Raw genomic sequence first — 14,828 nt, 5'->3', positions numbered from 1 at the left:
ATCAAAAAACAAACAAACAACCTAATCAAAAAATGGGCAGAAGACCTAAATAGACATTTCTCCAAAGAAGACATATAGATGGCCAACAGGCACATGAAAAGATGTTCAACATCACTAATTATTAGAGAAATGCAAATCAAACCTATAACGAGATACCATCACAGATTGCTCAGAATGGCCATCATCAAAAAGTCTACAAATAATAAATGCTGCAGAGGCTGTGGAGAAAAGGGAACCCTCCTACACTGTTGTTGGGAATGTAAATTGGTGTAGCCACTATGGAGAACAGTATGGAGGTTTCTTAAAAAGCTAAAAATAGAGTTGCCATATGATCCAGCAATCCCACTCCTGGGCATATATCCAGAAAAGACAAAAACTCTAATTTTAAATGATATATGCACCCCAATGTTCATGGCAGCACTACTTACAATAGCTAAGACATGGAAGATATGGTGTGTGTGTGTGTGTATATATATATGTGTATATATATATGCACAATGGTATATTGCTCAGCCACAAAAAAGAATGAAATAACGCCATTTGCAGCTACATGGATGGACCTAGAGATTATAATACTAAGCAAAGTAAGGCAGAATGAGAAAGATAAATACCATATGATATCACTTATATGTGGAATCTAAAAAAAAAAAAAAAAATGATACAAATGAACTTATTTACAAAACAGAAACAGATTCACAGACACAGAAAACAAACCTATGGTTACCAAAAGGGAAAGGGCGGGTGAGGGATAAATGAGGAGTTTGGGATTAACAGATACACACTACATATAAAATATATATGTATACATATACATATATATATATATACACACTATATATAAAATAGATAAACAATACTGTATAGCACAGGAACTATACTCAATAGCTTTTAATAACCTATAATGGAAAAGAATCTAAAAAAAGAATATATATAACTGAACCACTTTGCTGTACACCTGAAAACTAACATGAGCTTGTAAATCAACCATACTTCGATAAAAAACAAATGAACAAACAAACCCTCCCCCCCCAGTGATTCTCAGTGTGTATCAGAACCTCCTGGAGGGCCTGTTAAAACAAAGATTGATAATTATGTCTGGGGTGGGGCCTGATAATTTGCATTCCTAACAAGTTCCCCGGTGATGCTGACGCTGCTGGTTTGAGGACTGAATTTTGAGAAAGACTGAGGCAGTCATGTTAAGATGTGATAAGGGACCAGGCACAAATTGATACTTTCGGTTAAGTCCTATTAGTTTAATACAGTGGCACTTGGTGTTGCACGGTGGAAAAGGAAAGGAGATTTAACAGAGTAAGTTAGAACTAGGCCACTTAATGATAAACAATTTAGATTTTTTTCCTTTAGGATATAAGTGATCTTTACACAAAGAGCTTTCAGAAAGATCATTCTGGCATCAGGATCAAGGGAGAATCAAGAAGAAAAATTGGCAGAGAGAGAGCTCAATGACAAACTAGAGATTCCTAAATGAGAAATGATAAAATTTAAACTAAAGCAGTGGCAGAGGAATGAAAAGGAAAACTAGTCAGGAGGTAAAACTAATTTGACACAGTAACTCACTGAATATGGAAGGTGAGAGAAAATACATCCAAAGAACAGCTCCATGGATTAATTTTTGCAATCTGTTAATCACCCAATATATATTTATCATTTATTTCCTATACTGGAATATAAAGTTCCATGAAATGTGATTATTTTATTTACTGCTATGTCTGTATAGCATTTACAAGAGTACCTGGCACAAAGAGTATATCCATTATAATCAATAGTTGAGTGTTTGTTCTAAAATTTAAGTCTGATGATACTATTTCTCTGTTCTACTCTCTAGTGGCTCCCCATACCATTCAGAGTAACAATCATGCAATGCTTTTTTCATTGACAAAGTCTTGCTCCCCACCCCACCCCCCATAAATGTCAGCTGAACTCAACAGTGCACTTAGTGATAGACATGAAAGCAACCTCCCTGTCAGTAAAATATTTTGAGGACTAAAGCTAATCAATAGGCTACACTCTGAGTAGTACTGCCCTATCCTTCACTCTGCTCAAACCACACAGGCCTCTTTGCTGTTCCTCAACACGCCAAGTATGCCTGTGTCATTAACTGTTGTATCACTGGAGTCAAACACAGTTAAGTGTCTCAATATAACACTGATGGTGGGCTAGCACTGTGATTCTTTGAATATGCTCTTCCCTTTGTCTCTTTTCCCTATTGTTTTTAATAAAGTCCAATTCTTCTTTCAGCACTTTAATCAGGCCATACAATAATATGTTCATATACCATCCCTACATTCCATATTGGGTAAGGTCTCCTGTAGTACCCTGTACACATCTGTTAAATCATGAACCACGTTGCATGGTAATTTTCAAAAGAGGAAATTCCACTAATTATACTGCAATACTATGTATGTTGGTATTTTCTCACAGAGGGAGACTCCAGAGAAGAGTTACTAGAAGTGCTAATATAATTTTATGCTACATTGATAACAACAATAAAACTTTAAACACTGCTTAATACTCTCTTTTAAGAGGTACAGACTGAAATGTACTTGTTTTGGACACTGACATTATTAGTTAAAAAAACCAAACCTCAGTTCTTTAAAATGTTAGTAGAAGATATTGTGAAGAGTAGACTTTTGAAAAAAGTAGTACAAATACTAATAATTCTATTCAGTCTCAATAACAACTTTGTGAGCTATTATTATTCTCATTCTTATAGTTGAGAAAAATCAAGGCTTAGGCAGGGTCAAGTATTTGTCCAAAGCCACAGAACTAAAAATGTTTCAAAACCAAGCCTATTTAACTCCATAGTCTTGAGCTTTATGCTATTATACGATATTAATATTGCCTTTCATTTAAGAAATGGTGTTGGGAAGGGTATCTTTATAGAAAAAAGTATAAACTTGAAGCTTAACATATTTAAGGCTTTTGATATAGGATTAATGTCCTGCATTTCAGTAACAGTCAAGGTGGATAGTAATATGAATTCAAGTTTCTAATAAAATTTCACTATGAGGAATATCCAAACAAAACAAGCAAGATACACAAAAGAGACATAGTACAGAAGAAGAGGCAATTAAACCACTTAATAATACTTGGATTCTAGTCATAAGATGTGTCACTTGAGCATATGATTTCTCTCTTTAAACCTCAATCTTTCCAACTTCAAATAGGTTGATCTGGTTAATTATCTAAGTGTCATTTCGTAACTAAAATTCTAAGATTCTATAGAAGAGAATTGTTAAAGAACAGCAGTGACAAAAAAAAAAGTACTCACCACACTTACTATTTATATAATCATGTTAGATACTAAAAGGGTCATATACCTTTCTTTAAACAAGTTGATGAAAAATCTATTTTAAAAATACAGAAAAAATAATTTAGAGAACCAAAATTGAACTGTATGTTTAAATTAGTCGCTCTTTCTCTATTTTATGATTACCCAATTTATAAGGTTATGTGTTTGAAATCCGTAGTGCATTTTATTTGCAAAAACGAAAAATAAAAATACCTGTTTAGATGTGTTATTACATATCTGAATACATCATAGTTAACAGGATGAAATTTCTTAACAATTTCTTTCAGTGCATGAAGACGTTCTGTTTTATCCGGGACTTCTGTAAAATTAAAGTAGTGAGGTATTTGTGTGAAACACAAACATTAAAAAATATTGATAAAGCTTCCTGCTATGCTTATTGTATAAGACAATCAAGAATGTATATGAAGCATATCAGGAGAGGGAAACAAAAACAAAGAAAATGTTGTAAAGAACCTGCTAATAAACAGACTACCATCTATTTACAATAGCCTTTTCACAAGTAAAGCTAATAACTGAAGATCAAAGTAACCTGGGGGTGGTAAAATAGGAAATGGTATATTAGTAATTTCTTTAAGCAACTTATATAACTAGATACTGATTTAGAATTAACTAATTACTTACAAATCTGTTAGGCTCTTAATATTCATGCTACAGAGAGTATTTTAGGCTTTGTGGGTGAAACTACTCAACTCTGCAGTTGTACAAAAGCAGCCACAGACAATATGTAACAAGAGTGGCTGTGATCCAATAGAACTTTAAAAATCTGAATTCATATAATTTTAATATTTCATAAAATTTTCTTTTAATATTTTTTCAACCATTTAAAAATGTAAAAAAACATTCTTAGCTTGCAAGCCTTCTGAAAACTGATGGCACACTGAATTTGGCCCACAGGCCAGTTTGCCAACACCTGATTTAAAGCATTATACTTATTTATAATCCACTTAGCTTATAAAACATTGTTCTTCACAAGCAGCACAAGCAATACAAGCATTTAGCTCAGTTACTTTCCAAATTTACACAAATTATGAAACAGAATAACTGAAATGTGGCTCTGCTGTAAATGGGAGAGGAGAGTGCGCCTTACTGCTGCTCTTCCTCATTCAGTTCATTCTTCTAAAATAACAATGGATTCCTCTGGAGGAGGCCAGTCTGCCAACCAACTCATGGTAGTACACCAAGTACTAACAAATTTCTCATTTGCCACATATTACTTCTAAATCAGCCCTCAATATTTCCTAGGTAGGAAAGTTCTGAGGCTATTGTTCATGGCCAAAAAGTAAGAAAATCTAAGCTATCAATTGGACTATTTTCCCAGTTTTCATACGAGAGAATGTATAAGGCAACTGTATCTTGTGACAATATACTGAAGTGGATTTTAATGAAAAGAAAATTAACTGAGAACTTTAACAATCAGTATTATAAGTAGTCTCACGCTACAGAGCTTGAAGACTTGTAATCAAAAGGAAATTAAAGAGAAATATTTAGAAACTACATTAATTTTAGCCATTGAGAACACAATGTGGATTAAGCACTAGGTTACCTGATACTCAAATAGACCTTTGGTCTCATTTTCCAGATAACAAATGAGTATTTGCTTCATAGAAACATCTGGATGAATGATGATGCCAAGTAGGAACAATACTGAATAAGTACCCATTTTCCTGTCTTACTTTTTCAAAAACTGAATCAAGACATGAGGCCAAAGTTAATTTCTTTGACTTAAAAAAAATTTATGTACACATGTGTACAGACCATACACAGGTTAATATGTTACTAAAGTACATTACAGATACATTCATTTGAAGACTTAATTTCTTTTTCTTACAATGCCTTTGAGTTTGAATTAAAAACACAAATCTCAAACTTCTAGTATAATGATCTAAACTTCTAGGAGCACCTAGTCATCTGGGAGCCTAGCTAAAACTATTTATTTAAAGGGAAAGAGCTTTAATAAACAGTTCTAGAAGCTGAATTTTTATTAGCTACATATTCTAGTGCATGACTGATTTTAACACAAAGCAATCAATGTACAAACCCCACTATCATCATCCTTCTCAAAAAAAAAAAAAAAGGAGGCTTTTACTTACTTGCTGCTTCCAATAGCTCTGGATGAAGAGAATATGGAATTAAAGGATCTGGTAGATCTGCAAAGAAAGCTTTAAGAGCTCCAGCTACAGCATTTACTGTTACTTCCATTGATACTAGGCTGATATTATGATCTATAAGATAAAAATTAAAATTAAAATTAAAAACTATAATAAATTTAAATTTATTACAGGAGAAGTAAGCTAAATGGGTACTTGTAGATCCAAAGACATTTAAGTCTTCTCATGGACCACCTTTCTTCACAGGCTGATTCATCCCTCCCCCACTGTTTTAATATAAGTTTTCCTGACAAACTATAGATAAGGAAAGAGAAAACCAAGTAAGAAGCATTTTCTGTGACAATAAAAAATGCTATTAGGCTTGTCAGTATATGAGCAATATTACTGACATCTCTCTTCTTTTGAAACATTTCGTTCACATAAGCTATTTAAAAGAGGTCATAAGGAAACAGAAAGACAAAAGATAGGAATCATGCATATAAATTCAAGTTTTGATAGATGATGGATGTTCACTAAACTTAGTGTGGTAATCATTTCATGATATATGTAAGTCAAATCATTATGTTGTACACCTTATACAGTACTGTATGTCAATTATATCTCAATAAAACTGGAAGAAAAACCAAAATCACTATACCTCATGGAGTATGCTTAACTGGACATAAAAGGGGTAAAAGGCAAACACTATTTTATTGTTTCAATATACATTATTATTCTCACATTGCAGGACCACTTTTGTGTGTTTTTTCTACAATATTATACTGCAAGCCAATATAAATTGTAATCTATAGTGTAAATCTATTGTAAGGGAGTTCCCTGGTGGGGAACTTATAACTTATACTTAAAAAATTTTAATATAAAATACTTTAAACACTTATCAGTGAAGTTCTGACTTAAAAAATAAGAATGTAACATATTAAAGGTATATCATAAGGTTAATTTGCTATTAAAAAAGTCACATTTTCCTTATTATAAATACAATGAATATTTATATGATAAATAAAAAATTACTTCCCATAACCAAGAGATTAATCACTGTTTATACTTTACCATGTTTCCTTTCAGCCCTTTTCTGCTCATTAAAAAAAAAAAAAAAAAAAAAAAAAAAAAAATATATATATATATATATATATAGACAGATGATAGATTTTATATTGGATTTAATTTTTAAGGCATTATCCAAGGTTAATAAAATTTTGCAAGCAACTTTAAAAAACTTTTTGGGGGGGCAGGTAACATTTCATTGTAATTTCAAACTTGCAGAAAATTTGCAAGAATAATAAAAATACAAAGAACTCACATATATCCTTAACCAAGAATCACCAATCCTTACATTTTGTCCTACATAAACAATTCTAATGGCTACAAAACATTCTCCCAGATATAAAAATTTACATAATATTCTATTACTGAACATTTAGATTTATTTCATTTAAAAATATTATAAAGATATTATGATAACAACTTTTATGTACTAAAGCTTAGGTCCTTAGGCAGGCTATATTCCTTGTAATAACAGCTACCCAGTGAACATTTAACATGGTGTCTGGCACAGAAAACTCGTCATATGCATTATCTCATTATTCCTCAGTTACTCTTATCACTCCCATTCTAGATATGAAAAAGCTGAGATTTAGAAAGGTTAACCTCCCTAGGCCACAAAGACAGTAAGTGGCAGAAACAGGAAACAAAACCAGAAACTCTAATTCAAGAGGCCCTGGTACTGACGACTACTCTTCATTCATTACCGGAAGTGAAATTGTACCAATTTGCTAAAGTCTAAACAGTTCTTCTAACAATTTTTCTTTTTTTAATGAAATACCATGCAATAGTCTTTCAAAGCAAGGCACGCACACAAACACCCCACCCACCACTCAACTTTACCATTTACCACTCAACATTTTACCATTTCAACACATATAATCTTCATTATTTTATACAGCTATCTAGTATTCTACTTGTAAACAGGATTGGTCCCCCCACCTTTAAAACAAAATACAAACAATGCCGCAATAAATATCTTGGTATGCTTACACAAAGACTTTTGTAACATAAGTATTTACAAATGGAATTTCTCCAGCAAAGCTACCTGAAGCACCCATAACCAACAGTATACAACATACCTGCTTGCCTACACCCTACCAACAATCTTTTCCACTCACATAATAAAATAAATACAACCTTTTTGTTTTAATTTTTATTTCTTTATAACTGACAGAGGCTGAGCATATTTTCATATATTTGTTGGTTGCTTTCTTCTAATATGAATTGCTTAATCTAGCAAAGAAATTCCACAGCCACACCAAGTTTACAGTTTGTCTCCTGATTCTGTTTGCTTTATACACTATTTCATACAGAAGTTTTAACATTTTTTAGGCAGTCTAGTTTATCATCTTGTTCATGCTTTCTAGGTTTCATGTCAAGTTTAGGCCTCTTCCTACTCCAAGATTATAAATATATTCATTCGTTTTTCTCCCTAGAACTTAGTTTTCATTTTTTGCATTTAAACCTTTGATCTCATACAGATTTCCTTTAATATGAGTAGGAAATTCAGCTTTTTAAAAATTCCTAAAGGTTAGTTAGTTGGCCCAGTATCATGAAGGAAAAAAAAAACTTTTAAATCGCAACTTTAAATAGGTGCAATCTGTGATATACAAAGATGATGATGCACCATAACTCAATTTATTGCTTCTCTAATTCTGGTAATGGATTTATAGCTCTCCCATTTCTTGACTGTGGTATCTGTTCCATTAAATACTTCCAATACTACTTCAAAACTTTCTCCCCTAAACATCCATATTCTTAGGAGGGTTTCATATGAAATTTCAATGAGGGAAATAATAAAACAATGATTTTATTTTATCTTCTATAATTATCTTCTTACCTTGATCAAATATATATATAAATATATCTATAATTATCTTCTTACCTTGATCAAACTGCTTTTGAATATTGTCTTGATCAGTTTTGTTCCCACTAACACGGTACAGTCCTTCAGTACATAATCCTAAAAGAATAAAGAAATAGACTTTTACACATGAATATATAGCTACAACAAAGAATATACTTAACCTTATGTACATCTTAGTGACTTACAAAATATGGTGGTAAAATATTTTTAAGAATAAAATATTCTTGAGCATTTCATTTAAAGTAAGTTCTTAATGGACTACTTTAATTCTTAACCATTTAGGCTACCCAGTTCCATGTAAAATAAGATACATTTCTTCCTAGTCCACTAAACACAGTTAAAATTCCTGAGTGCACTATATTAAAAAAGTCAAAAGACTCTGAAAGGTGAAGAGAAAGTGAATTTGAATAGCAACCAAAGAATTTGAAGAACAAAAGATAGTGAGTTCCCTGGGTTTTCCTTTTGCTTCTTACATATCTTAGCCCAGGCAACAGAGAAGCCTGCAACCCAGAAATACCAATGAGCACAGGCAAAAAAATAAAAATAAAAACAAAACACCATCAGAAAACCAACAAGAAAAGCCAGTTCTCTCTAGTGAAAGGATTGGGAAAGGTGCAGACTAGCAAGCAAAAACATTTTTTACTGTTACTGCCCTACTCCAGCCAAACACCATGGAATCCACTCCTCCTCATCCACATCAGTGGAACCAAGTAGGGAGACTAAAATTCTACCTCTGCCAGCAGTAACAAAGGTGCCCCTTCCCCTCTCTAGAGTGTCAGCAAGGATTGAGTGGCAAGTCTGAACTTCTACTACCACCTTGAGGTAAGAGGTACCCTCCCCTCTTCACCATGGTAGTCAACAGAGGCTGGTAGAGATCAAGTGGGGAGGTGAGTCCAATCTTCCAGCCCCACTTTGTAGTAATGAGGCAGCCTTCCTCCCCTGCTGGTGCAGTGTCAGAGGAGGCCTGCTAAAATAGATTTAAATAAGATCCAAAGTTTCACAGCATACTATCCAAAATGTCTAGAATACAATAATAATAAAACTAAAATCATTCATCATTCCAAGAACCAAGAAAGTCTCAACTTGAATGAGAAAAAACAATTAACAGACACCAATACAAAGATATCAGTTGTGGAATTATCTGACAAGGATTTTAAAGCATCATAAAACACTTCAGTGAACAATTATAAACACACTTGAAACAAACTTCCCAATAGAAAGTTTTAGCAAAAAAACAGAAATATAAGGAGGAACTAACTGGAAATTTTAGAAATAGAAATACAGTAACAGAAAGAACAAATTCACTGAATGGGATCAATAATAGAAAAATGATGACAGTAATGATAATGAATAAGTGAACTTGAAGACAAATCAATAGAAATTACTCAATCTAAAGAACATAAAGAAATTAGACTAAAAAAAAATGATGAGCCTCAGGGATTTGTGGGCCAATAACAAAACATCTAATATTTGTGTCATCAGCTAAAAACCTATCTCTATGTTCAATAGGAAGTTTCTGAAAGCACTTCTGAAAGAGACTCAGTTTGATAAGGCATTGTATTGTTCTGATCCCAAGGAGAAAAAAAAAATCAATAGAAACGAAGAATTTGTCAAATTTATTCCTGGACAAATGTCAAGCGCTTGTATGGGACAATATGTTAATTCTAATTTTTTATATTCAGAAATTCATGATCATAAAGGTAGCAAAAATCCACTGACAAAAGTGTCAAAGTTATTAAATCCAAAGTTTTAACTTCAGTGAAGCATGGCAGACACCACCAAATAACCAAAATTATTATCATCTACAGTGGGACAAAATAACATTCTATCCCAACAGATATGATGCACTTAGAAGGATACAACATTACTTTGGTGGTATTTCTAACAAAAATGCATAATTTGAATCTAATAATGAGGAAACAGCAACCTCAAATTGAAGGAGAAAGAAAAAGTTCATTTGTACAATAAAGTGCCAACCAATAAACATACAAAATATGAGAGACTAAAAAAAAATCATCAACGGAAGCTAAAACTAGTGGCTGAAAGTCTGATAGTCACAAAGTCAAGAAAAACAAAAGAAGCTGAGCAACTCTCCCAAACTAAAGGTGTTAAAAAAGACATGATTACTAAGAGCAGTGCACCTAGATTAGATCCTGAAGTGTCTAATAAAGAATTTAAAATGTCCCAAATGTCAATAATGCTGAGGTTGAGAAACCCTGACATAATGATAAGCATTTATTTGCTAAATGAAAATTATAAGGTGCTTAATCATCCATGATAAAAATCTTGCCTTCCGTTCACTAATAACTGAGTGACTTAAAAAAAAAAAAAAAGCAGAGCCTCCCATCAAGCCTCTTAGATAGCATCAACCACCAGAGGGCAGACAGCAGAAGCAAGAAAAAATATAATCCGGCAGCCTGTGGAACAAAAACCACATTCACAGAAAGATAGACAAGATGAAAAGGCAGAGGGCTATATACCAGATGAAGGAACAAGATAAAACCCCAGAAAAACAACTAAATGAAGTGGAGATAGGCAACCTGCCAGAAAAAGAATTCAGAATAATGATAGTGAAGATGATCCAGGGCCTCGGAATAAGAAAGGAGGCAAAGACCGAAAAGATGCAAGAAATGTTTAACAAAGACCTAGAAGAATTAAAGAACAAACAAACAGAGATGAACAATACAATAACTGAAATGAAAACTACACTAGAAGGAATCAATAGCAGAATAACTGAGGCAGAAGAACAGATAAGTGACCTGGAAGACGGAATGGTGGAATTCACCGCTGCGGAACAGACTAAAGAAAAAAGAATGAAAAGAAATGAAGACAGCCTAAGAGACCTCTGGGACAACATTAAACGCAACAACATTCGCATTATAGGGGTCCCAGAAGGAGAAGAGAGAGAGAAAGGACCAGAGAAAATATCTGAAGAGATTATAGTCAAAAACTTCCCTAACATGGGAAAGGAAATAGCCACCCAAGTCCAGGAAGCGCAGCGAGTCCCATACAGGATAAACCCAAGGAGAAACACGCCGAGACACATAGTAATCAAAGTGGCAAAAATTAAAGACAAAGAAAAATTATTGAAAGCAGCAAGGGAAAAATGACAAATAACATACACGGGAACTCCCATAAGGTTAACAGCTGATTTCTCTGCAGAAACTCTAAAAGCCAGAAGGGAGTGTCATGATATACTTAAAGTGATGAAAGGAAAGAACCTACAACCAAGATTACTCTACCTGGCAAGGATTTCATTCAGATTTGACGGATAAATCAAAAGCTTTACAGACAAGCAAAAGCTAAAAGAATTCAGCCCCACCAAACCAGCTCTACAACAAATGCTAAAGGAACTTCTCTAAGTGGGAAACACAAGAGAAGAAAAGGACCTACAAAAACAAACCCCAAACAATTAAGAAAATGGTCATAGGAACATACATATCGATAATTACCTTAAATGTGAATGGATTAAATGCTCCAACCAAAAGACACAGGCTTGCTGAATGCATACAAAAAGAAGACCCATCTATATGCTGTCTACAAGAGACCCACTTCAGACCTAGGGACACATACAGACTGAAAGTGAGGGGATGGAAAAAGATATTCCATGCAAATGGAAATCAAAAGAAAGTTGGAGTAGCTATACTCATATCAGATAAAATAGACTTTAAAATAAAGAATGTTACAAGAGACAAGGAAGGACACTACATAATGATCAAGGGATCAATCCAAGAAGAAGATATAACAATTATAAATATATATGCACCCAACATAGGAGCACCTCAATACATAAGGCGACTGCTAACAGCTATAAAAGAGGAAATCGACAATAACACAATAATAGTGGGGGACTTTAACACCTCACTTACACCAATGGACAGATCATCCAAAATGAAAATAAGTAAGGAAACAGAAGCTTTAAATGACACAATAGACCAGATAGACTTAATTGATATTTATAGGACATTCCATCCAAAAACAACAGATTACACTTTCTTCTCAAGTGCGCACGGAACATTCTCCAGGATAGATCACATCTTGGGTCACAAATCAAGCCTCAGTAAAGTTAAAAAAATTGAAATCATATCAAGCATCTTTTCTGACCACAACGCTATGAGATTAGAAATGAATTACAGGGAAAAAAATGTAAAAAACACAAACACATGGAGGCTAAACAATACGTTACTAAATAACCAAGAGATCACTGAAGAAATCAGAGGAAATCAAAAAATACCTAGAGACAAATGACAATGAAAACACGACGATCCAAAACCTATGGGATGCAGCAAAAGCAGTTCTAAGAAGAAAGTTTATAGCTATACAAGCCTACCTAAAGAAACAAGAAAAATCTCAAGTAAACAATCTAACCTTACACCTAAAGGAACTAGAGAAAGAAGAACAAACAAAACCCAAAGTTAGCAGAAGGAAAGAAATCATAAAGATCAGAGCAGAAATAAATGAAATAGAAACAAAGAACAAAATAGCAAAGATCAATAAAACTAAAGGCTGGTTCTTTGAGAAGATAAACAAAATTGATAAACCATTAGCCAGACTCATCAAGAAAAAGAGGGAGAGGACTCAAATCAATAAAATTAGAAATGAAAAAGGAGAAGTTACAACAGACACCACAGAAATACAAAGCATCCTAAGAGACTACTACAAGCAACTCTATGCCAATAAATGGACAACCTGGAAGAAATGGACAAATTCTTAGAAAGGTATAACCTTCCAAGACTGAACCAGGAAGAAACAGAAAATATGAACAGACCAATCACAAGTAATGAAATTGAAACTGTGATTAAAAATCTTCCAACAAACAAAAGTCCAGGACCAGATGGCTTCACAGGTGAATTCTACCAAACATTTAGAGAAGAGCTAACACCCATCCTTCTCAAACTCTTCCAAAAAACCGCAGAGGAAGGAACACTCCCAAACTCATTCTATGAGGCCACCATCACCCTGATACCAAAACCAGACAAAGATACTACAAAAAAAGAAAATTACAGACCAATATCACTGATGAATATAGATGCAAAAATCTTCAACAAAATACTAGCAAACAGAATCCAACAACACATTAAAAAGATCATACACCACGATCAAGTGGGATTTATCCCAGGGATGCAAGGATTCTTCAATATATGCAAATCAATCAATGTGATACACCATATTAATAAATTGAAGAATAAAAACCATATGATCATCTCAATAGATGCAGAAAAAAGTTTTGACAAAATTCAACATCTATTTATGATAAAAACTCTCCAGAAAGTGGGCATAGAGGGAACCTACCTCAACATAATAAAGGCCATATACGACAAACCCACAGCAAACATCATTCTCAATGGTGAAAAACTGGAAGCATTTCCTCTAAGATCAGGAACGAGACAAGGATGTCCACTCTCACCACTATTATTCAACATAGTTTTGGAAGTCCTAGCCATGGCAATCAGAGAAGAAAAAGAAATAAAAGGAATACAAATTGGAAAAGAAGAAGTAAAGCTGTCACTGTTTGCAGATGACATGATACTATACATAGAGAATCCTAAAAATGCCACCAGAAAACTACTAGAGCTAATCAATGAATTTGGTAAAGTTGCAGGATACAAAATTAATGCACAGAAATCTCTTGCATTCCTATACACTAATGATGAAAAATCTGAAAGAGAAATTATGGAAACACTCCCATTTACTACTGCAACAAAAAGAATAAAATACCTAGGGAGACAAAAGACCTGTATGCAGAAAACTATAAGACACTGATGAAAGAAATTAAAGATGATACCAACAGGTGGAGAGATATACCACGTTCTTGGATTGGAAGAATCAATATTGTGAAAATGACTATACTATCCAAAGCAATCTACAGATTCAATGCAATCCCTATCAAATTACCAATGGCATTTTTTACAGAACTAGAATAAATGATCTTAAAATTTGTAGGGAGACACAAAAGACCCCAAATAGTCCAAGCAGTCTTGAGGGAAAAAAATGGAGCTGGAGGAATCAGACTCCCTGACTTCAGACTATACTACAAAGCTACAGTAATCAAGACAATATGGTACCAGCACAAAAACAGAAACATAGATCAATGGAACAAGAGAGAAAGCCCAGAGATAAACCCACGCACCTATGGTCAACTAATATATGACAAAGGAGGCAAAGATATACAATAGAGAAAAGACAGTCTCTTCAATAAGTGGTGCTGGGAAAACTGGACAGCTACATGTAAAAGAATGAAATTAGAACACTCCTTAACACCATACACAAAAATAAACTCAAATTGGATTCGAGACCTAAATGTAAGACCGGACACTATAAAACTCTTAGAGGAAAACATAGGAAGAACACTCTTTGACATAAATCCCAGCAAGATCTTTTTTGATCCACCTCCTAGAGTAATGGAAATAAAAACAAAAATAAACAAATGGGACCTAATGAAACTTCAAAGCTTTTGCACAGCAAAGGAAACCATAAA

General features: G+C 33.6%; 1 protein-coding gene across 4 annotated transcripts in view; it reads right to left on the bottom strand.

Moving 5' to 3' along the window:
- The window catches only part of ARHGAP5 (Rho GTPase activating protein 5), a 77,129-nt gene that overhangs the window by 5,196 nt on the left and 57,105 nt on the right, over positions 1–14,828 (bottom strand). For 3 of the 4 annotated variants that reach the window (XM_036841600.1, XM_036841599.1, XM_036841601.1), the window contains exons 4-6: positions 8,369–8,446; positions 5,422–5,553; positions 3,524–3,629 (exon numbers count right to left, since the gene is read on the bottom strand). In XM_036841600.1, the coding sequence (XP_036697495.1) occupies positions 3,524–3,629; positions 5,422–5,553; positions 8,369–8,446 (316 nt within the window). The remainder of the gene's footprint in view (positions 1–3,523; positions 3,630–5,421; positions 5,554–8,368; positions 8,447–14,828) is intronic. The other variant, XM_036841603.1, reaches the window with a different exon arrangement.

Source organism: Balaenoptera musculus, chromosome 2, assembly GCF_009873245.2.
Source record: "Balaenoptera musculus isolate JJ_BM4_2016_0621 chromosome 2, mBalMus1.pri.v3, whole genome shotgun sequence".
NCBI lineage: Eukaryota > Metazoa > Chordata > Mammalia > Artiodactyla > Balaenopteridae > Balaenoptera > Balaenoptera musculus.
Note: the sequence above shows the minus strand (reverse complement) of the source record. Positions and strands in the feature narration are given on the sequence as shown.